We start from the raw sequence: 24,110 nt of genomic DNA, 5'->3' as shown, positions 1-24,110 counted from the left end.
TCATACACAATGAGGGCAACACAGAGTGATTTACATAAGATCAAAACAGCAGGCAATGAAAAACAAACATCATCAACAACATAAAGGAAACAGTAATGAGCTAAACAGCAATAAACATTAGGACAAAAGGAAGGAAAGAAAGAAAGAAAGAAAGAAAGAAAGAAAGAAAGAAAGAAAAATATTTTTTTCCAGCAACTGGTGCAAAGGTCTATGTATCACAACAATAAAGCAGATCTGGACTGCTTCTACAATAAAAACAACTCAGATAGAAATGCAAGACTATAACCATTATGATTTATAAGTCATAAAAAGGAACTTAAATTAGTGTTAAAATGTGCAGGTAATCCTTGCTGAGACTTTACAATTGGACCGATATGAGCTCCTTTACAGGCCTTGGTCAGCATTTGTGCAGTTACATTTCGAAGATGTAGATGAGCTGCATTTCTTTTAGGAAGAACCACACAAGTCTTGATTGCTGAGGCTGTCCTCAACTACTGGACAGAAGAGTGTGCAGTTTGAACCTGTTTGAAATTTGGAAAAAGAAGATTAAAATAACATCAATGCATAATTTTTGTAACGCATCATCGTCAGATTAATTCACATCTTGATGCAACAGTGGTGTTATTTTGTTTCTTCTAGAACATTTCATTAAGCGCCCTTCTGCCTTTGACTTCACCTTTTAGCTATTTTCAGTCTTATTTCCAGTTACAATAAACAAACTTCCTCCCCATTCTGCTGTATGAATCAATATCACTTACTGCACCCAGGCTGAGGCACCTGAAGCAACGCGGTGTACTTCGATTTCTAACCACTCTCATTTTTTCCCTAAGAGAGAGACGCTGCGCTGCTGTGTGACTGCCGAGCAACACCACGTGCGTATCGACTGAGGAATGACTAAAATTCAGACTTTAAAAAATGCTCTTCAAAGAGCTATTCATATCTTTATTCAGTTCATTGTTACTTACCTTTAAAACTCTGAAGAAGGCCTTTGGATATGTCAGATAATTAGGTAGGAGCACTAGTACCCAAGATGCGGCGTCTTCATTTAAATTTGGACAGTCGTGCTTTTTACCGGTGAGTCGCTGAAACTGTTCATCAGTTTTGTGATTGCTCAGGGATGTCTTTGCTGCACCTCTGTACCAACAAAAGGCATGCAGGACAAATATAAGTGGGTAGTGCAAAGGTTTTGCAATCTTAAAAATGCAGCATCCAGAACATGGCTAAGCTAGTGCCTTAAAAGGCTGAGTGTAAAAAAAGTCTCATTCCACATAAAAGAAACAGCAGCTGTATTGTCTGTCCACTGACTACAAGCTAACATCGCTACCTCAGAACTTATAAAGACGCCACAATGTGTGGCGTTAAAACGATCCTCTTGGCTGAGGTTTATACAAGTATTTAATCTTAGTCATTAACAGTTTAAATCAGTAAGTGCTTATTTGTTATTTGTCCAAGCCACAAATATGACATCCTCTCACAGTAGCTTGTTTTTTATGTTGTAAAATTGATGTTTGAGAGTAAATCAGTGCTAAAAGTCACTTTTCAGAAAATTTGCAAACAACAGTACATGACAAAATTATCTGAAAGCTAGCTGAAAACGAAGCTAAGCTAGTACCAGCAGCTAGTAATCGTATGTTGTAAGCTCCCATACCAGATATTTGGTCAAATTCGATAATAAGCTGCTAATGGAAGATGGATGGACATTTCCATTAGGAAATGCAGCCTTCATCTCATAAAGCTTCAGCACCATCCATGTTTGGGGAACTCCTAGTAAAGCTGAGCAAAAATTCAAAAAATATTTTCTTGCAGCTTATTTACTTAGTAGAGGGAAAAAACACATGATAAGCAGTGAATGTTTTGAATAAAATCACTGGTGCCACACTCATTTATGACAGTTATAGAATAAATGTAATTGAAGTACTTTCAATTTATATTTTACAGTAGAAGTTTATCGAACTTCCTATTTACATTGGGTGTAAATATGATTAAACAAGGCTTACTTCTTTTAGCCACTTTTAAAAATAGGAAAGACTAGAGCACATGCCATTCAAATAAGGCAGATGCCTTTTGTTCATAAGTAGGGAAATTGCTAGGACTGCAGCAACCAATGTTTATGATAATCAATTAATCTGTCGACTATTTTTTCGAGTAACCGATTAATAATCGGATTGCAAAAGAATTTGAACCAGGTGAAGTCAGAGTTATGAGTTCTGGATAGAGCATATTTACAGACAGAGAAGGTTTTTCAGCTTAAAGACAAAATGTATGTATTTTGTGTACAGTTCTGGCTTAATTTCTGCTCTGAATGGATTGTTCTTTCAGCAAATGGCATGTTTTATACTCCAGTTAACGATTATTCGATTACTAAATTAGTTGACAATTAATTATTCAGTTATACAATTATTATTAATTATTATCAATAATCGATTAATCCGATTAATTGTTTCAGCCCTAGAAATTACTGCAACAAAGTAGCCACTTACATAATTGTTCCCATACTTCCAGTCAACATAATAATGCAAAGGTTAAAAACTGCAAAAATGTAACAGTGGCAAACAAAGCTGGATAAGGGCCCATGTTTATCAATCAGGAAATCTCACTGTTAGAGACATGCAGCAGGTTTTTCCGCTGTGAAATTATTCTACTGTGAGAACATGAATTTTTAAGGCTTTTTTCACATCTTTACTAGGAGTGCCAATAAGTGTGCAGGGCGCTGTAGATCCATGCTGCTGTTGTGCGTGTTGTCGCTGTTGTGGGCTGACAGACACAGTAAAGCTTGGCTGCTGTTAGATTACTTGGCAACAGCTCGGAGCTGCACCGTGCAGCAAACCGTTTTCATACGGCTCTGAATGTAACCAGTGTTCACGTTGCTGCTTCCAGTGGCCAAACATCGGGGCCCGTTCGACTTTTGTTTGTTAGTGCAGAATTACCTCACCGCCGAGGAAAGCCCGTATTAATAAGCTCCACCACTACATTATTCATAGAGAAGCATATAGAGAATATCGTGCGGCACAGAACCAAATGATTTGATGTTTTATTCATAGTGTTGTTCTGTAAGAAGATAGGGAGCAGTGAGGGGAATGAGAATTTATGGCTTTATTACTGAAGTACCATTTCTTCCATAAAGTCAGAGGTTGTTACGAAGAATGATCTCGATTGGAGTCTAGCCTGAGCCCAATCTTTGTCATTTTATTACCTGTTAATGCAGCAGGAGAGATGTAACTGTGTTGCGGCTGAAATAGAGAGGCTGTAGGTATAAAGAGGACATCTGCTGTTGAACAAAAGAACAAAAAGTTTATATTTTATTACTCGTCTTATATAGCATATGTGTTTTTGTATTAGGTCCTTCATTAAAATGCATGAAGCATTGGTTTTAATACTGATTTTATACCTAAATGTCATGAAATTAAGGTTACTTTAAAAAGAACAAACTGAAAGTAAAACTGTATGTGCTTCTTGTTTAATCCAAGGATGGGTTTTGTGTTTTAAACACGGAACTGTTGTTCATGTTTTCCTCGTCATCAGTATGTTTGATGAATGCCAATGATCGAAACGAACTTTGGACTTTTCAGACTTACGTAGCATTTATTTTTGTGTTAACAAATCTAGACATTGTTTTGGATATTTAACTGCAAGTGCTGCCCTGCAAGTAACAATTGCTTGTTGGTGAATGGAGGGACAGAAAAAGGTGAGCAACAGGATCCATAAATGACTTGACTGCACGTGTGCAGGGGTGTTTCTGTGGTTTGTAACTTGGACGCAAGTCATGCACTTTTTCATAGGAAAGAAGATGTTCAGTCACTTTGACCTTTCTGTCTTAGTCAGCATACATGTCACTAAAGCCTAATTTCACAGCTATTCTCCACCATTTTGACCATGATGATGATTTACCAACAGATAATGTTTCGATTTTAAAATCAGGTCTCCAAAAACGGTATGCATCTAAAACTGAAAAACGGAAACTTAACGCTGATTATAAGCGAACATTCACATACTAAATCATAGTGTTTGGAGGAGCACAAAGCAAAAAAAAATTTGTAACTAAAAGAATTTCCAGTTCAGCTTTTGTTAAAAAGCATTTTTTCGCACATTTTTTAGCCAGATCTGGGCATTTCTCAAAGACCGAAGGCCATGTGTGTGAAGTATAATTCTGCAATGAATGTTTCAATATAGATTCGTTTTCCCATTTTATCATGTTATTGACACAAACTTCAATGTAGATATTACCCATCTTTCATCTATCAGATAAAATGTATGCATTTTATCTGATAGATCAACAAAATTTAGTTCATAATTGTGACATGTATATAAAATGATATATGGTTTTCTGATGCTCCTTTGGATTTAGGTCTGGACCTTGATTGGGCTGTTCCATGGTAGCTCTTCCTGTATATGTAGAGCTGTTGTCCTCCAGGAAGGCAAACCTTTGCCCATGTCTTTTGCAGCCATTAACTTCTTCTCTTCTGGATTTGCCCTGTATTTAGCTCCATCCATCTCCATATTTACTTTAACCAGCTTTCCTGCTTCTGCTAAGGAAACATAATCCCCACAGCATCATGCTGCCACCTCCTTTGATGATGTGCAGGTTTTTTTTTTTCATTTTATTTTATTTATTCATATGGATTCTTCTTTTCTTTCTTCCATAAAGGCCAGATTTGTGAAGTTTACAGATAACATTTGTCGTGTCAACAGATTGTCCAACCTTAACTAAAGGTCTATGGGGCTCCTCCAGAGTTAGCTTGAGCCTCTTGACTGTTTCTACGACTAACGCTCTTCTTAACTGACTCGTCGGTTTAGGTGGACGGTCAGGTCTTTGTAGGTTTACAGTCTTTCCGTTAGTGGATTGAAAAGAGCTCTGTGAGATGTTTTGGCCTAAAATTCTCCCCGACTGTATCCTTTATTAATGCTCTCCTTGCTCTTCATCATGCTGTTTTTTTTACTAATGTTAAAAAATACTCTAAGGCCTTCACAGAAGAGCTGGATTTATAGGTATTTAATTACCCAAAGGAGACTCTTTTTACTGATGAGGTGAAATCTGAAGGCCATTGGATGCATTGATTTTAGAGCATCATAATAAAAGGGGACTAAATATAAATGCACTCCAGACTTTAAGGGTTGCTTTTTGTAAAAATGTCTGTTCTTTTTTTTCTCCTGCACAGTTGTGCACTACTTTGTGTTTGTAACACAATAAATAACTTTTACGTTTGTGGTTGTAAAGTGACAACATATGAATATGTTTGAGGGTGTGAATACTTTAGAAAGGCACGGTATGTCACATTTTATAATTAAACTGTAGGCTACATGGATTGACAGTGCTTCTGATTGAAATAGTAAATCAAATAGTAAAATATACGGCAGCATCAAAGTGAGTGAAGTGCAGTGTTATGATGGTGAAAAAGCACAGAGATCACAGCACCTTCTCATTTAAGACAGCCTGAATGATTGGTTTGTTCATGTGTTTTTTTTGTGTGTGTCTGTTTTCTCTTTTGGGAGCCGTATATAATGGTATTTAGGAATTATCTTTGCAGGGAACAGGCAAGTACTTAGTTGTCTGCCTGAATCAGAACCACAGCTGTTAGTGCCGATTTAAAGCCGATATTACCCATCTTTAAATATGAGACTGTGTGTGTCGCGCTGTGTGCTTTGCATGCAGAATGTGTCTCTCTTTTTGCCTCCCTCTTATTTTGTATTAACTCCTCATCATAACCTTTTTGTTTGACCCTTGACCTCTCCCTTGACCCTGGGCCCACTTGGGTCTTTGTTCGTCTTTGTGATTCTTCCCACAGTTTCGTGTGCCGCAGCCCCCTCACCCGCTCGGCAAGGTGACGCCACCGAACCCGGCGTCGCAGCAGTGGAGGAGGGACCCACACATGGCCGACAGTCACCGTCTGCCCTGGGTGAATGCCCACACACATGCACATGAAAACACAGACGCAGCTCTGCTCTGAACCTGCAGCTTTAATAAAACTGTGGCCGTTTTGGGGAATAAAAAGTTAAAGCAGCAAAAGTTCCGACCTTAATAACAGCTTGATTGCATCACCAGAATTACGTCTGCAGTATCTGGCTCTGGATTCTGTTTTTGAAGATTTTGGACTCAAACCACGGTTGCGGTTTGGTTATGAAAATACAGATAAATTTGAGATCTAATCTTTTTTTTCATTCTTTATATGATGTGAAAATCTACACTATCCACAATGTGGCTGGACTGAAAATCAGATAAACTCTTAAAAAACTTTCCTCTCACCTCCAGATTTATGGTATTTTTTTCTGTGGCAGTCACGGTTAACTTTCATCTGGTTCCAACTTGGGTAAGGTTTTAGATTTTATGTGGGCGTCACTTTGAAGACAAAAGCCTTTACACAGTCTGCGTAGTCTATGCTGAGCAGTAAACTTTGTTTTACCTTGAATTTCATCCTGCGTCATTTGCCTGCTCAATAGATAAGAACTTACATTTCTATTTAAAAATGGAAGTAAAGATGGTGGTGCAGGTTTATAAGGACGACCAAAAATAGAACTTGATATTTTGCAGCCTTTAGTTAAATTTTGTTTGTGCGTAGATATGTTTGTCCGCTCGAGCTAAAGAGAGATGTCTGGGTTTGGAAAAAGTATCACTTTAACATTGCTTACCTGCAGGTGACAGAAGTGTTAGTGGAAACATTTTGTACTTTGCCTTCAGGTGACAGAAGTGACAGACTGATCCTGTAAAGATCTGCAGCTCACACCCTGTGTCTGCTGTTGTTTTCCATATCAAAAAGCTGCGCTTTTTCATAGCTCAGCTGAACAGACTCAGATATACATTCCAGTTATCAATTAGAGAGGCAAACACAGTTATTTGCACCCCTGCTAAAAATCTGTAGTATAATTTCAAAATCCCAACCTTTAGTTTCTTACGTTCAATCAGTGGGAGAAAATCCCACTGTAAGAAATAATTGTTTGTAACTATCTCAGCAGTGGCACAGTTGTTCGGCCCCTGCTGTTAATGCTTTGTACAGCCACCATCTGCATATAGCACAGCACTGGGTCTTCTTCAAAAAATACTTTACAAGGTTGGACCATAAGACGAGAGGGACTTGTGAGTGTTCCTCTTTCCACCATGTTTTGGGTCCCTCTTCTTGCAGTTTTCTCTTTAGGTCACCCCACAGGTTTCCTAAATGATTTAGGTCTGCGATATGTTTGGGGTCATTATGTAAGACTCAATGATGATCCTTTTTCAGTTTTCTGGCGAAGCAACCCGGTTTTTATTAAAATGTTGTTGCCTTTCGACGTTAAAATAGAAACAAGCCCATAGCATCACATATCTGACTAAAGTACATGGAACCAGTTAAAGTCTCAGCACAGTTTAACAAACTCCATGTTTACGTTTGTGATGGTAAGAAAAAAAATGGCTTTTTTTCCCGTCGATCCTCCCCAACAAACAGTTTGCATACAGTTGTTTAACAGTAAGCTTTTCAGAATTTGTCTACCTCCTGTAACATCCTCACTGTGCATGGTGGCAAGATAAACGGCCAAAAGAAATGGGCCTCTGTGTTACGTCACATTTATAGTCCAGGAATAGAAAGAACGTCTGATCAACATAAAAAGTCAAGTTTAAATAATAAATATGCTTCAGTTACATTATTTTTAAAGGATTTATTAGGGATGCTACCTTTTGTACCACCAGTGATTTAGGTAAAATTAACCTTTTCTAAGATTTTTTTCTCCCACTTAATACATGTACATAAACTAAAGGGTGGATCTTTTTATATTTTTTTAGTGTTTAGAAATTTAGAAATTTGTTCCGAGCATTTGACAGACAAACAAAAATCTGTTCATTAGAAACGTGCATAAATTATGTAAATGTGTTCGGAAACGGCAACAGTTTAAAAAATACTTACATTTGCATTTTAAACAGTTCTGATGAAACGTAATTTAATGACCAGCAGATGCATGCGTTTTAGAGATGACTCATATTCTATCTGTAAATCACCCTCTTTGTCTCAGAGCCGGTATGTCTTATTACTCATATCTATATGTGCTCTCCCATATTGTGCCAAGTGAAGACGGAGGTGTGAGAAGTTCAGTTTTAATGCGAACACAACATGTGTGAAAGGACCTAATCCTGACTACATTAGTCTTTCTAGAAGCTCCCAGTGCACAAGTAAAGGCTTTTGTACCGATCTGAATGGAGAAGCGGAGAGAGAGCGAGGAAGACGAGTAATTTATGCAGAAGTTGAAGAAATGATAGAGGAGGAGAGAGAGGGTGAGCAAGAGGCAGACAGAAAACAGGCAGGCAGTATAATTTATGTAGAGCTCAGTCAGGGGTCTGTTTGAAGGATTGACTTGTTTGTATATCAGGACGTGTCTTTAGGTATATTTTTGACTTCCAGGCTTAGAATCACATTTAGCTGATTACCTGATTTCAGAAGCAAAGTGAAACATTTGATAGGAAAATCAAAATCAACACATGCGTCACTTCCTTGAGATACATAATGTCGCATATTCAACATCAGCTATTTCAAGCTGCTGAAATTGTATATAGATCAATAATGTGTTACAATTTAGCTATAGTGCAATCTACATTTATTGACTTGTTTGTCAAGATAAAATAAATCAACTTTTCATAATGAATCTCATAATGAAAAAAACAACTTTTAATTTGAGTACATTTATCTAGGGTGAAAAAAACCCCCACATTTAGAAATAATTATTTTGAACACAATCATCTTCACATTTTGTCACATCACATCAACAAACATCAAACTATTTTACAGAAGATTTACGTGATAGACCAACATGCAGTTAGTGTGAAGGAACAATGAGTCATGGTTATCAAAATGTTCACAAAATCTGAACTGTGTTGTGTGTTTGAACCCAGCCCCTTTTACTCTGATGCACCTAAATAAAATCCACTGCAAGCAATTGCCTTCACAAGTCGCCTAACAGGTAAATAGAGTCAATCTGCGTGTGAATGAATCTCAGTTGAATATAGCTGTTTTGTGAAGGTCTGAGAGCAGGGATCTCAGACACCAGTCGTCAGGGGACAATGTCCTGCAACCTTTAGATCTGTCTCTGCTTCAACATAAATGCGTCAAGGTATTAGTGTATTACCAGACTGCAGACTGAGGAGGCGGCTCAGCCGTTTGCTTCAGGCGTGTTGGATCAGAGACACAGTTGAAAGTTGCAGGATGCTAGCTGTTAAACTTAAGTTTTAGACCCCTTAGAGGTTTGTTAAAGAACATTAGTGAGCAAACAGCATCATGAACACCAAGGAACACAGCAGACAGGTCAAGGGTGAAGTTGTGGAGAGTTATAAACCAGGTTTAGGTTACAAACAATATCCCAAGCTTTGACCAAAATAGAAGGAGTGTGACCTAATCCTACAGCCATAGATACAATTGAATGGTTAGGATTAAAGCGTATTCATGTGTCAGAGCTGAACAGTCAAGGTTAAACTGAGAATCGGTGGAAAACGTGAAAATTGGGGTTTCCGTTTAATCTGAATGAGCAATATTTTACAAAGAAGAATGAGAAAACGTTAAGTCCCCAGAGGACTTGTAGCGGTATTTGCTGGGAAAGGTGGTTCTACAAAGCGTTGGTTCAGGGGGACTCAAAACAAATGCATGCCGCACTTTTCAGATTTGTCATTGTAGAAAAAATTTTTTAAACAAATTTCCATTTCATTACACTTTACAACGATGCGCCAATTTAAGATACACAATAAAATACGCTGAAGTTTGTGGTTCAGACGTCTCTATTTTATATGCTCCTGTTTTGCTAATTTCTGTTTCCCACGTTTAATTATTAAAGTGAAAACTGTGTCTCCTTGACAATAGCTGTGAATTATGAAGTAATCACATATATGTAACTCCAGCCCTAACTCATCACTCAGCTCTCAAGTCATGCAGATTACAACCGAGCACTGCCCGTGGGGTTGACATGGAGCAGAAAAGAGTTTGGAGAGAAGGAAAGAGTGAGACATGAAAGAGAAATTAAGGATGAGATTAGAAGAACAAGTGCATTGCAGAGGGGTTGAAGGAGAAGGATGGTGAGGGATGAGGGGCAAAAGAAAGCGAGATGGAGAGACTGGTGTGGCCAGCCAAGCAGAAAAGGCTGTCAGTCTCCATAAACCATCTCCTCTGTCAGATTAGTATGAGAAGAGTTCCTCGTTCTCTCTTCTCTTTGGTGTTTTTCTTTACTCTTCTCTTGCATGATTCTCTCACTCCATTTCCTTCTTCATGTCTCTCTCTCACGTGTCTGAATCACATGAGCGTTACTGCTCTTCTTTCCGCTTGCTACATTAGCTCTGATGTTTGTTTCTTTAAATACGGGTCCGCCTGTTTTTTGTTCTCCTGTGCAAAACTGACTGGTGCATAAAAATTACTACGTTTCTCTGCAACTGAATTAGAAGATTACTTTAAAGACGGGGTATGTCATAAGATGTGATTAGTGATGATTAGCGTGTGATCGGAGCTCAGGCTGCAAAGGAGTGACTAGATGAAAGAGCACAGAGTAGTTAAGGCTGAATTCAAACTCTCTGAGGCAATTATAATGGGCAGTTTTTACAATCTCTCCTATCTATTATCTCTGACAGTAATGTTTCATGACACTTCAGTCTCTTATACTCCTCTTTGTGATTCCTATTGATTTTCTCCCAAGTTGTCACTCTGCTGAAGGCAACATCGTCCATCCAGCCAAACTCTAAGTGAGATTTTTGTCCCAGATCAGTGAAGATTCACTAATGTGGGCCAATCATATAACTGAGTTATGTATTGCTCTAAATGTATGCATCTTTTTCTCCATAGTCCTATTCGATGAACGGTTTCAGTGATGAGGATTTCAACATCCCGCCCATCACTCCCCCAACTTTACCAGACCACATACTGCCCCCTCACCTTCCCCATGATGCTTCCCCAAGACCGTACCAGCCTATGGAGCCCCTGCCCAGCTTAGCTGCACACCATCCCTACCAGCTGCAGGGCATGGACCTTCCCGGCATTCCCGTCAGCCAAGACGGAGCTGCTGGGCTGAACCAAGATGGCGAGACGTTTAGTCCGGACGGCGGACCTATGACCAGTACTCTTTCTGTGGTAAGGAGCTACTGTTTTGGACTGCTCATGGGTGACTTGGAAATAAATTATATGTTGTGGAGATTTATCGTAGTGATGAAAAGTCATCATAGCCTTTTTGTTTATACAGTTGTTTGGAAAGAAAAAGGCACACCTTACAACATATTTGGACTTATGTACAGGTCCTTCTCAAAATATTAGCATATTGTGATAAAGTTCATTATTTTCCATAATGTCATGATGAAAATTTAACATTCATATATTTTAGATTCATTGCACACTAACTGAAATATTTCAGGTCTTTTATTGTCTTAATACGGATGATTTTGGCATACAGCTCATGAAAACCCAAAATTCCTATCTCACAAAATTAGCATATCATTAAAAGGGTCTCTAAACGAGCTATGAACCTAATCATCTGAATCAACGAGTTAACTCTAAACACCTGCAAAAGATTCCTGAGGCCTTTAAAACTCCCAGCCTGGTTCATCACTCAAAACCCCAATCATGGATAAGACTGCCGACCTGACTGCTGTCCAGAAGGCCACTATTGACACCCTCAAGCAAGAGGGTAAGACACAGAAAGAAATTTCTGAACGAATAGGCTGTTCCCAGAGTGCTGTATCAAGGCACCTCAGTGGGAAGTCTGTGGGAAGGAAAAAGTGTGGCAGAAAACGCTGCACAACGAGAAGAGGTGACCGGACCCTGAGGAAGATTGTGGAGAAGGGCTGATTCCAGACCTTGGGGGACCTGCGGAAGCAGTGGACTGAGTTTGGAGTAGAAACATCCAGAGCCACCGTGCACAGGCGTGTGCAGGAAATGGGCTACAGGTGCCGCATTCCCCAGACCTGGGCTACAGAGAAGCAGCACTGGACTGTTGCTCAGTGGTCCAAAGTACTTTTTTCGGATGAAAGCAAATTCTGCATGTCATTCGGAAATCAAGGTGCCAGAGTCTGGAGGAAGACTGTGCTCAATTGGCCTGCCAACTCTCCTGACCTGAACCCCATAGAGAATCTGTGGGATATTGTGAAGAGAACGTTGAGAGACTCAAGACCCAACACTCTGGATGAGCTAAAGGTCGCTATTGAAGCATCCTGGGCCTCCATAAGACCTCAGCAGTGCCACAGGCTGATTGCCTCCATGCCACGCTGCATTGAAGCAGTCATTTCTGCAAAAGGATTCCCGACCAAGTATTGAGTGCATAACTGTACATGATTATTTGAAGGTTGACGTTTTTTGTATTAAAAACACTTTTCTTTTATTGGTCGGATGAAATATGCTAATTTTGTGAGATAGGAATTTTGGGTTTTCATGAGCTGTATGCCAAAATCATCCGTATTAAGACAATAAAAGACCTGAAATATTTCAGTTAGTGTGCAATGAATCTAAAATATATGAATGTTAAATTTTCACCATGACATTATGGGAAATAATGAACTTTATCACAATATGCTAATATTTTGAGAAGGACCTGTATATTTAATATCAATTTAAGAACACAGAAAAACTAAAGTAATGGACATAAACAACATAAAGTGAAAAAAGATTTACATTTTTGTGTCAAAAGTGATCAAAAAAATCAAAATTTCTGTTGAGGAATCAGTTAGGTCATCCCAGGTTTATTCCAAATTAAAATAGCTAAAATCACACATAGACTAATTATATCCGGTCCACATAACGAGCAACCTGTAGAAGCATCTCCATCTAGTTATTTAAAAAAGGAAATGTGTTAGAAAACCAATTTTCTGTATATCTTTTGTTTTAAAGTGTAAAACGAGGTTCACTTTTAGTTTTTACCTGTAATTAAATAACTTTGATTTCAAAATATAAAGAAAATAAGATTAGACATTGATATGTAAAGACCTCTTTTAAAGTAACTGAATAATTAATGGGGTGTCCTAATTTTGTCACATCATTATAAATCTGTAATTGGGAACAGTCAGAACCTAACACAAACAGTTTCAGCTTAGTTCAGCTTTACGTGTAAACAATGTGGCAGAGCTGAGCTAAATGTTCTGAAAGAAACGACCATTGTTCAACGTTCAAGTGTAAATTATTTAAAAATATATATATATTTCAATCCTGTAAGACTCACAAATAGAAAAACACAAAGAAAGGCTATTAGAAGTTTATTTTTATATACATTTCTTTGGCGCTCAGACCCCGGGGGAAGACCTGAACGCTGCGAATGATGAGTATTTTTAGGATTAAATTAGAGATGTCTTCCCCCCGGGATCCGACTGGTGGTGGAGTGGAGGCCTGAAGGATCGGGTTGTGGTGAGTCCAGAAGGAGGAGATGGGGAGGAGGTGGGTCAAAGCTCAGTGGAAGAGCGAGAGAATCTTGCCGATGAGGATCTTTAAAGCGAAGCCTTGGAGATGATTGGCTGAAGAGAAGGTGCAGACTTGACGCTGATTGGATGGGCGGAGACGCGTGGAGGAGCCATTGGACCGGCTGAGGTAGGAGGGAGGCTTCCGGATTGAATTTTCGTCAAAACTTCATTTTCGATAAATTTGAATTTTTTGTTTAAAGCTCTCACATAAAAAGGAGTTCTGAAGAAGTCAAAAATCTAATACTATCAAACTAGGGCTGCACGATAATAGAAAATCTTGTGATGTGAATACAGTTTTTAAATATTGCAATGATGACATCAGGTACGACATTCGCCTGTTTTCTTCTTTCCTCTCTTTTTTTTAATCTGTGCTCCCATTACTTGACTTTCAGTATTTTTGCAATGTTATTTGTGTCGCGTGTGAGCATCTGCTGCCGTCAAACTCTGTCCAACTGGCTAAACATTACATCAGCATGAAAAATGCAAGCTCTTAACACTTTATTAAACATTACATGAGTATACATAATGCATTCATTTTAACGTTTAACTGTTACTGTTAATGCACTGAAAGATTTAATCTTTTCCTTCTAAATATCAAAAATATAAGAGCTTTAAAATAGTTTTGTTTCCATTTACAATGATTCATTACGTCCCAACTGACCAGATTTGTATGATTTGTTGCGTTAAATGTTCATATCTGAGAAGAACTTCATGTAGAGTTGCTGATTGTTACAGACCATACTGCTGCTAATGTGCACGTTTTCCAGTCTGGTACTATGATCACCTGCACTTTGTACCAACGTACAGAGAACCAGTAGTAAAATGCAATAGGGTTGAGGTTGTGACCTTTGTTCTCTTTTTAATCACTAAAATAATTAAATGTGTGATCTACCCAGACTGACTACCGGCTACTTCCCTAACAGAGAGAAAAACACCACACTAAAATACACAACAGGACACATTAGAGAGGGCAATCACTTTGTTTTCTGGTCAAACGTTCTTTGACTCCACTCATTAGAAGCTCAATGAGAATCTCAGCGAGTTGTCGGATTTAAGCCGACAGCCTCGGGCGATATTTAACTGTATTCTTTTTACCATTTTTTTATTCAGCGTAACTGTGTGCAACAGCACACAGCCCGGGGCAGCGCTGTTCTGTTTGAAGGCCGATCACAGCAGCCGCTCAGTCTGACATTTGCTTCGTATTTTAAGTCTTCATTTCACAGTAAAGTGAAATTCTTGCTTTTAGTGGTGACATTCAGGCTTTTTCATACAGTAAAGAAATGAAAGCTACGCCCGAGACTTCTCTGTCAATGAAACTGGCTGTTCAGATCAGAGTGGCAGGTTTACAAAATCTGTAATAAAGATTGCTCATGTTTTTATTAAGGTTGAAACTTCTCACCTCCCACTCGTGATCTTTCAGTTCTTGAGTCTGTTTCCGTAATCTCTATATTAAATGTGACTGCTGTAATATTAGGAGCCAGCTTGAAAAACACTAGACGTGGAGATAGAGTGATCCGAAACTCAACAACAGTTGTCGAACAGTTTTTAAATGAAATTCAGACATTTCACCTCTTTTGACTTTATCAGCTGGTCTCTGCAGCAGAGATGATTATTTGAGAGGAGGGTCTTATTTTATATTCTCAGTCCTACTTTCTCTCTGTCTCCTTCAGTCTCTAGACCCCACTGTTATATTTTCATACATTTACTGCCAGCCCGTGAATTATTGTTGCCTAGCAGCCAGGCCTGCTCAGCCTAATCGGTGTGGGTTGAAAGAGTCAAATCAAAGTGTGCATGTGTGTGTTATTCCTACAGGAGCGAGAATATTCTGTTGAAGTTAATACAGAAATGTGGACTGCTCTTCTTTGTTTTTATTTAGCTGCTGCTGAAATGATTAGTTCACAGCTTTCTGTAGTTTTGTCCTGGGGAGTGTGATGTAATTATCTCAAGTCTATTCCTTGTTTGGACATTTTTCAAAACAGGAGAAAACATTTTTTATCTAATTTAATTAATTAACTGCTTCAGCATGTTTTTTAATTGCCTGTTGATTGAAAAAGGTTTACATGAAAATATAAATGCACAAATGAAGAAATATAAATATAAATAAACAGAAATAGAGCACCTCCCTGAAGAAAATCAAAGCTCATTTTAAACATATGTTTTCTCTTTTATTTGGAGTGTTTTGGAACACATTTTGAAATTGACTAAAATAATATATTTTTTGGTTGTCACTAGAATATTTTCATGCCAGAATCACCATTCAAATCTGTTGGTCAGTAAATTTCTTGTATTCTTGCCCAGATTAAAGTGTTATTTGTCTTTAAAAAATAAAGCAGTTCAAAAAGGTTTTCCCTACAACAATAATACTACTAATAATAATTGTTTATTGTTTCTCTGAAGCATAAATGTTAATATTTTGCCACAAGATATTAATGGTATTAGATGTCACCACAATAAATATGATTCTTAATAATGTTCATAAAACAGAAACGGTAATTTTAATACAATCTGGAAAAGATTGCCTATTAAGAAGGGTCATATGTAAAGAATAGCTAGATAAGAAATCAGCTCTATTATTAATTGTTATTATTTGTTGTTATATTATGGTTTCTATATAAATAAATCCCCTCGATTAAGACTGTTTCACCGCTGAATCATTTAAACCGCTCATCCATCCTTATCGAATACCTTTAAAACATGTTATATTTAAACTGTCCAGGCAAAGAATATTTCCTTCTGTGCATTCATACGAGACAAATTTAGATGTTTCCTGAGATAAAGCAAGAACACGTTCTCATTTTGAAATTCTTTTCTAAACCACACATTTGTAACGATGTGCATCCAATCTTTGCTCTCAGCGCTTTTACCCCAACATGACTCAGTCATCAACCATCAGGGGTTCTCCCATCACCTCCCCAACCCTCCAGTCTCCTCAGAGGGGAAATCTAACACAAGTTTTTCCATTGATAATTCCTTTTGGTCATTGTAGTTTTAAATTCTGTATTTGTTTGCCTCTTGGTTTAATCTTTTCTTTTTAATCCAACATTTTTTTTTCTGTTTTCATAATTGTTATTCTGCCGTGGACAGCTGGACAGTTCAAAATGAGTATTATACTGAGCCACAATGATATAATACATACATACATAATATATTACAAAACATTCACATGTAATAATTTTAGTCCGTGTGATAAACAACCTACTGTATGTCTATAGTAAATAGGCGAATATGATATTTTTATTGTCGATATTTTGTCTTTTAATTGCTTTATACGCATCTCAAACATTTCCTTTCTCAATAATTTAACCCATGTGGCAAATACATGTTGTTTTGCTAGATGGGTCCAAACCACAGATACTCTTTTTGACTATTTCCATCAGCATTTGCATCAGCCTCAAACCTCTTCCCATGTTCGAGAAATGTCACCCTGCGTTCCATCGAAATACCACAGCAGCGTTCAGAGGCCGCTGTCAGGAACCCAGTTCGGGTAGCGTGCTCCCGAGAGGGTCACAGCCCGCCCGCCACATCCGTTATTATTCGATGCTTGCTGAAAGGAAACTCAAAAAAAAAAAAGAAATACACACGATCATCCATTATTTGTGACGATGGTGTCAAAGTTCCCACGTGGAGGCGGACAGTTTTAACTTTTGTTTTCCTGAGAAGTGGACAGTCTAGCTAGCAAGGCCTGACTCAAACTGAGATTATTCGCCTTCACAGAGTGCCATTTAAAAGTGAAGTAAAGGGTGAAAAGATGATTGTGGTCAAAGGTTACAGAAAAACATGTTTCCCATTAGAACAATTTGTACTTTAATTAAGTTACCAGTCTTCAGCAGGTCTGAAGACTGGAATGATAGAATATGTTTTGGTTGTCCTGTATTTTAGGGATTAAATGCGACAGACCAACACAAAGTAGAATATTGTGAATGTGATTGTGAATTTTTTCTAGGGCCGTTCTGCTGGAAACCAAACCATTCACAAGTCTTTTGAAGCCATTGACAGGTTTTTATTTCAGTACCCTGTACTTAGCTGTTCTAATCAACTCTGACCAGATACCTGGTCCCTGTGAAAGAAAACCATCTCCACATCATGTTACTGCCACCATGTTTCACTGCTTTGCACTGATCCTTCCTGCGGAGCTGCGCAGCTCCTCCAGAATTACTTGGGCATCTTGACTGCTTCTCTGATTAGGCTTCTCCTTGGCCAGCATTTCAGTTTAGGTGGATGGATGTTGTTTTATAACCTAACCCCTCTTTAAAATTTCTCCCCGACCTGTCTGCTGTGCTCCTTGGTCTTCATGATGCTGTTTGTTCACTGATGTTCTCTTAACATCTAACGACTGATGCCTTCATAGAACAGCTGCATTTATAGTAAGATTACATCACACACACAAGTCCATGTATGAACCTTGGTTACTACAAAGCCCATGAACTTCCTCTGATTTTAGTCACTAACCTTTTGCAAGCAGCAAATAAAAGGATGCCACAAAATTGCTGCATGATCAGCTGTTTTTTCCTCGTTTTTTATAACAGTGGATAAAAACTGGAGACATGAAATAACTTAACCCACAACAGCTGTAGGAGCAGTTCACTCATCGACTTCATTATTTAACTTAGCAGTAGGCATAAGTTCAGCCTCATCTGCTATAGTTGCTAAATAAAGAATGCCACTGTTTTGTTTGTGTCTAACAAAGTGTAAAAAATGATTTAATGATTTTATTATTTCAAGGTCATTTATATCTGCTGTGTTTAAGACTTCTACCTCCTATGGTTTTTCACTTCTTCATGATGACATCAAACCTTCATACACGTTTTACCGCTGTGTTGTTTGTATGACACCAATACATTTTGTCTATCCTGTTTCATTGCAAAACTACTGCAATATTTAACCTACATTACTAAATTATGTCCTTCATCTTATTTGACATTATTATAAAAGGTTTATTTATAGATTTATGGGTATGTAACTCAATCCAATCCTGTTGCCTTTGCCAAAGATTTATTGAAGATGCCATCCAATTTTGATGAAACCTTTGTTTTAAAAGCCAATAGAACATTATGTATTCATGACACAGGTGTGACAATAAAAGTGAGGGCTGGACTGTCTGGTTACTTTACATCCCGCAGTAAACATCTTTCTGATAAATTACCTCGGCCCCGGCGGCGCAGAGAATAAACTTGGCCGTTCAGTCTGCACCTGTGGACTCGGCGTCTCCTCCAGATATGTAGCCACTTCTCTGGAGTGTGGAAAATGGGGTTTAAAAAGCTCTATTGATGTACTTACACATGAGTGGGGAAATGGGAATTGATGTTTTAAATGACTTCGCATCCTGCCTTTTACCTCAGACCTGTATTTCCTGTTGCCACGGTTACTATCAGATTTCATTATTAGTGAATCCTGGTCGGCTGCACAAACCCCAGCAAGCACCGGCGGACTGGTTTGGACTTAGGTCTGTTACATGATGAGCCTGTTATGCACCTCTGACTCTCTTTCAGTGTAACACAGAATCTACAATTTAGTCCAGATTTGAAAGCAAACTAGAAATGCTCTTGCTGAGGATTTTTCACTTTTTTGGGATTTTTTGTAAATTTAATTCACGTTTGTAATGTAAACACGGGCACTCGTTAACAGTCCAGCGTGCTTGAATTTGTAAGTTAGCATACAGTTAACATACATATAGTTATACATAAAAAATCAAACAAGTATCTGGTTTCTTACCAGATTTAAGAGGTTATTAGCTGCTTATTTTGGTTTGTTATTTAGAGTGTTTAGATTAAATAATATTTTGGGGTTATTTATAAATCCATATGTAAATAAAACAATATTTTCTGATATTAACAATAGGTTTGTAATACCCATACACTTACAAAAAGGTATAGGTAAAAACATTTGTTCATTTTTATTTTATCTCTTCTGCCTTTTCACAGCTACTAATTTAAATATATTCACAAACAAAAAATAAATTTTCCGGTAATATTTAAGTTTACTCTGACCAGCTTCCCTGTCCTTGCTAAGGAAAAGCAACCCCACAGCATGATGCTGCCGCCACCATGGGTCATTGTTGGGATGGTGTTTATCGGGGCTCATACACATGACGTTGATCAGGGCGACATGCATCAGCGAAAGCAGCAAAGATTGTGTGAAAACCAAACTTTGTGTATCTGTTGGTTGTATTGAGATTTTTCCTTGCATTTCTTCTCTGCTGGTCAAAAAAACAAATTGCCTCTTGGGGAGAATAAACTTTATCTTGATCTTGATGGTCAATGTTATTTTGCAGCAACACTTCAACACAGTGCTTCGCATTTAGGCCAAAGAGTTCAATTGTGGTGTCATCTGACCCGAGCACCTTCTTTAGTTTCTCACAGGTTGACTCTATTTACTGATTAGGTGATTTAGAAATGCTGTCTGTTGCACTGGATTTCATATAGGGGTTTCAGAACAATAATGCGTTAATTTGTGTTGGCCTATCACATAAAATTCACTGAAACCTGGGGTTGACAGAATGTGAAAAACTTAAATTGGTGTGAATACTTTTCCCAAGACCTTGTGGATATAATAATTGTCTCTCATTATCGCTTCCTGTTTTTGCTCAGATGCAGCAGATGGTGAACTCAGACTCTCGATTTACCAGCAGCCAGCAGCCAATCAAAGCGGCACTTGGACCCAGGAGCCAATCGAGCCTGAACCAACAAAACCAGCTGTCCACAATCAACCAATCCCAGCTGGGGCTGAATGGGAACCCTGCTACCTACAATTCCCCTTCTCCTCCTGGAAGTAAATCTACAACACCATCCCCTCCCAGTTCAGCCCATGAGGATGACAACGATGATGGAGTCAGGGTAAAAAACAAGCCAAAAAAACAAAAACAAAACAGACACTTAGAAGCAGAGAAACAGACACAGTAGTTGGTGTATGTGTGAGTCATTTCATAATATCTCAATGAGCCGCAAACAGTGAGACATGTAACCACCTTTCTTATTATGCTGTAAGTGTGTGTGTAGGCAGAGGGGGCTTATGATGTTATGTGTCATAACAGACCCATTCTGTCTGCATATCAACTAGATAGAAATCAGCTCCCTTACTGTTCAGTGTCTCACATGGAAACCAGCTCCTGCAACCAAACTGACTTTATATTCTGGGGAAATGAAACCATTACTGCTGAAGGATATCTAGCACTTTTCTCAGGAGCTGGAAGATGAGTCATGGGAAATAAAAGCAAAATAGAAATCACTGCAGCTCCATAGAATGCTCTTAAACACCTGAACTCATGCAGCTTCTTTTATAAATTTCTGAACCTATAGCGCTTGTATGGTCCACCACTAGCTGGATGAGTTGCTGTCCTCCCCAGTCGCTCGCAGTTCCTTATTTAAGATTTTTAGTAGCAAAGAAATTTCGTGATTGGACTTATTGCACAGGTGGGATCTTGTTAAAGTACCACCCTTAGAGCAACAAATTCTTTCATAAATGTAAAATGCTGGACTTTATACAGCTGTGGACGATTTCTGATCTGTTGTCCGTCCTTTTGCATTGCTTCTTAAGGCTATCGTTCTTCCTCTAACTTCATTTCCAACTACATCAACAATTTCTTCACCACTGAGTGTTGTTGTTCAGTGTTGGTAGACATGGTGTGTTTACTGACAGGAGAAAAACAAGGTATTTCTGAGTTTCTGATCAGGTTGTGCCAAGATGGAAATCTGCCCGTTCTAATCACCAGCCAATTTGTCTGTGTGTCATTAATATAGGAGTGAAATTATTTATTAATATAGGAATGAAATTAAGGAGCATAATTTGGATAAGTACACAGAGTGTCTGAGGGTACCTTTAGGTGATTTCCAAATTGTAGTTCAAGTACTTCACTCTTAATTTTACCAATATTATTCATTCTGATTCCCAGACAGCTTCTTCTCCTGGTAGATAAATGCAAATTGGCACAAGCTACAAATAAACAGTTCATGGAGTCAGTCAGAATGCTTTTTGGAGCAAAAAAATACATCAACAACTGATTTGTTTTGCTGCATAATATCTAATATTATTTATTAAATATTGAAAAATGTGTCCCTTGTATTTTTACCACTTCTGTTGTTATTACTTCTTGTTTGTAATTAGTACATTTTCTAAAGCTTAAGCTAATCTGCTGTGGACTTTAAAAAGGCACATTTGGCTGATTAGGAGGAGATGATAAACACGTTCTGTTTTATTAAATGGCTACACCAGCTCCACAATTGTTTTCTGTCAGAAAGTTGGATGTTGCAATGATGAAATTGGCTGAGGAAATAGTTCATTAATGACAATATTAAACTTTTGGGAAAACAGTATGATGAAACACAAAACTAATCAAGTAGAAACTGAGAGTATTTATACAGAAAGTTGGGTAATGGAAGAACAAGGTTTCTAGAGGATCTTTAAAAGAAACTTTTAGACCTTAAAAAATTGAATTTGTGAATTTTGACATGCATTGCTTCCTCATTGCTTCCATCCACTCCATTTGCTTTTCTGTTTTTTTAGAAAGGCACCAGCGACATTCGTTTCTTCCATGCTTTCCAGTTTTGGCTGACCTTTTCGAGTAGTATTACAATATGGCAACAACTACAAACCCCATGATGCATGCAGGCAAACAGTCCTGTCAAAATAAACTGATCCCCAGACATCTAGGCATTGACAAAACACTCACACAGAAGAAAGAAAATTAAAAAAGGAATTAAAAAGCTGTTATATTATATTATATTATAAAGCAAAACAGAAAAAATATATATATATTAAAAAAAATATTAAGTTATAAGACACAAAAACTCTAATAGGTCACAACATTTACATTGCATCTTTAGATTCTCTCGCAAAGTTTCTGTTTCCAACTTTAGAAAGAGCTCATTTATTGATTTCGTAAGACGTTCTAGATGCTAATAAAGTGTTTCTGAGCAGGTGAAGTTTTGAATTCTTGCTGACATGACACTTTAGCTGTGATATCATGGAAATGTTCGGTGTTCAACGGGGAATATAATTTTACACGGTGTGAAAAGCTTGAGCACTTCTGCTGACTGGTGGGGAGTTTCCCCATGACTCATCTTTACTTTTGACTAATAGTATCAAACAGTTACAGCTGAGGTCACAGGAAAGGTCAGGTTAATAGAAAAAAGAGCTTTGTTTTATTATATAATTTAAAAAATACCCATTTTATTTTTATTTTTCACTTAAATTTTGTCATCTTATTTTCTGGTGAATTTCTTCTTCAGAAACTAATGCGTTTATCCATCTGCCCTCCTGTCTGCACCCTCTATACACCTCAGTCTATCTCTGTTGCGACTTCGCAGGGAGAAAAGCGGCCGGCTGCAGCGGATATCTCAAAGAAGCCCAAAACGCCAAAGAAGAAGAAGCGAAAGGACCCCAACGAGCCAGTGAAGCCAGTGTCAGCCTACGCCTTGTTCTTCAGGGACACCCAGGCCAACATCAAGGCTCAGAACCCCAATGCAACCTTCGGAGAGGTGTCAAAGATTGTGGCCTCCATGTGGGACGGCCTGGGAGAGGAACAGAAACAGGTAGAGCTTGAACACTGAACTGAATTTTATTTCATCATCTAGCAACGATCTGTAAACACTTTGTACCTTGGGAAGCCCTCCTCTGTGACAGTTTTCGAAGTCAAGTAAGAAAATTCAGACATGACAAAAACATTATGGAGTTAAGCGCTAAATGAAAGTCCCAGTTAGTAGTGCAGCGATATCTTTGACAATAACAAACATTTCTGTGAGAGAGATTTCATGTTTTAGCAAACTGACAACTGGATTTAGACTTGATTTAGATCTAAAAGAGGCTTTAGATTTTACAGCACAACATTGCTGCTATTAAAGCTTTATTAAGAAACCTTTATGACCGTTAAATAAAGTTTACCTGCCTGATACAGGGACTTTCTCTAGTCAAACAGAGATAACTTAACTAAAAGGTTTTATACTAAAACAGCGTGTTGGCCTTTGCTGAATTTAAAAAACAATTGACCTATGGCAAAATAAAAGCTTAGTTTTAAATGTACTTTCCTCATTTATTTATTTTAATTTTCCTGATTTATTTATTTTTTCTTTCATTTATTTATTTTAATTTATTTACTGACCAGTATACCTTTCTTTTCTTTTCGTTCTTTTTCATCTTTTCCAGTTTATGTTTTCCTTTTTCATGGGTTTTAACTCTGTTTTCTGTTAGTTTTCCTTTAGTTTTCATTGTGGTAATTAACAATATCCGTTTTGATAAGAATGCTTAATTGCTTTAACTTCTCATCTCTCGCTAGACGTGTTTACATCAAGTGACTCATTCTGATTCGGTAAAAAGTTTGTATCACATGTTGACCAAAAAACATTTCTAGATTCAAGATTCCCTTTGTTGTCATTGTGTAGTTATACAAAAAAGTGTCGTTGCACCAGGTTAAATTCAGCTCTCATCTGAAATAAATATAACCTTAAAACATAATCTTAAAATAAATAAGGAATTTAAAAATACCTAAATATATAAAGACGTAAAAATACTCACAATAAAATAAGTAATTTTAATGTGCTAAAACATATGCCATAAACATAAAACGCAGTGCCTGTTTAAGAGAGCTAATAGCAGCCTTCATTGTGGTAAAAGCTGTTGAAAAGCTGCAACTCAAACGGTTCTGAAACTGCTAGATATTTTGCATCCGCATTGTGTTTCTGCACACATACAACCTCCAGCATCACTGCTATGGAAGCAAATCGTTACCATATTTCAAATGAAAAAG

At 37.8% G+C, this 24,110-nt stretch overlaps 1 protein-coding gene across 3 annotated transcripts in view; it reads left to right on the top strand.

The window, feature by feature from the left end:
• The window catches only part of tox (thymocyte selection-associated high mobility group box), a 61,830-nt gene that overhangs the window by 25,944 nt on the left and 11,776 nt on the right, over window positions 1–24,110 (top strand). Inside the window, exons 3-6 of one of the 3 annotated variants that reach the window (XM_047368315.1) lie at window positions 5,784–5,894; window positions 10,779–11,063; window positions 19,960–20,205; window positions 22,675–22,899. In XM_047368315.1, the coding sequence (XP_047224271.1) occupies window positions 5,784–5,894; window positions 10,779–11,063; window positions 19,960–20,205; window positions 22,675–22,899 (867 nt within the window). Of the gene's footprint in view, window positions 1–5,783; window positions 5,895–10,778; window positions 11,064–19,959; window positions 20,206–22,650; window positions 22,900–24,110 lie in introns of all 3 variants that reach the window. The other 2 variants (XM_047368314.1, XM_047368316.1) reach the window with 2 other exon arrangements.

The sequence above is a fragment of the Girardinichthys multiradiatus genome, chromosome 6, assembly GCF_021462225.1.
Source record: "Girardinichthys multiradiatus isolate DD_20200921_A chromosome 6, DD_fGirMul_XY1, whole genome shotgun sequence".
NCBI classification, from domain to species: domain Eukaryota; kingdom Metazoa; phylum Chordata; class Actinopteri; order Cyprinodontiformes; family Goodeidae; genus Girardinichthys; species Girardinichthys multiradiatus.
Note: the sequence above shows the minus strand (reverse complement) of the source record. Positions and strands in the feature narration are given on the sequence as shown.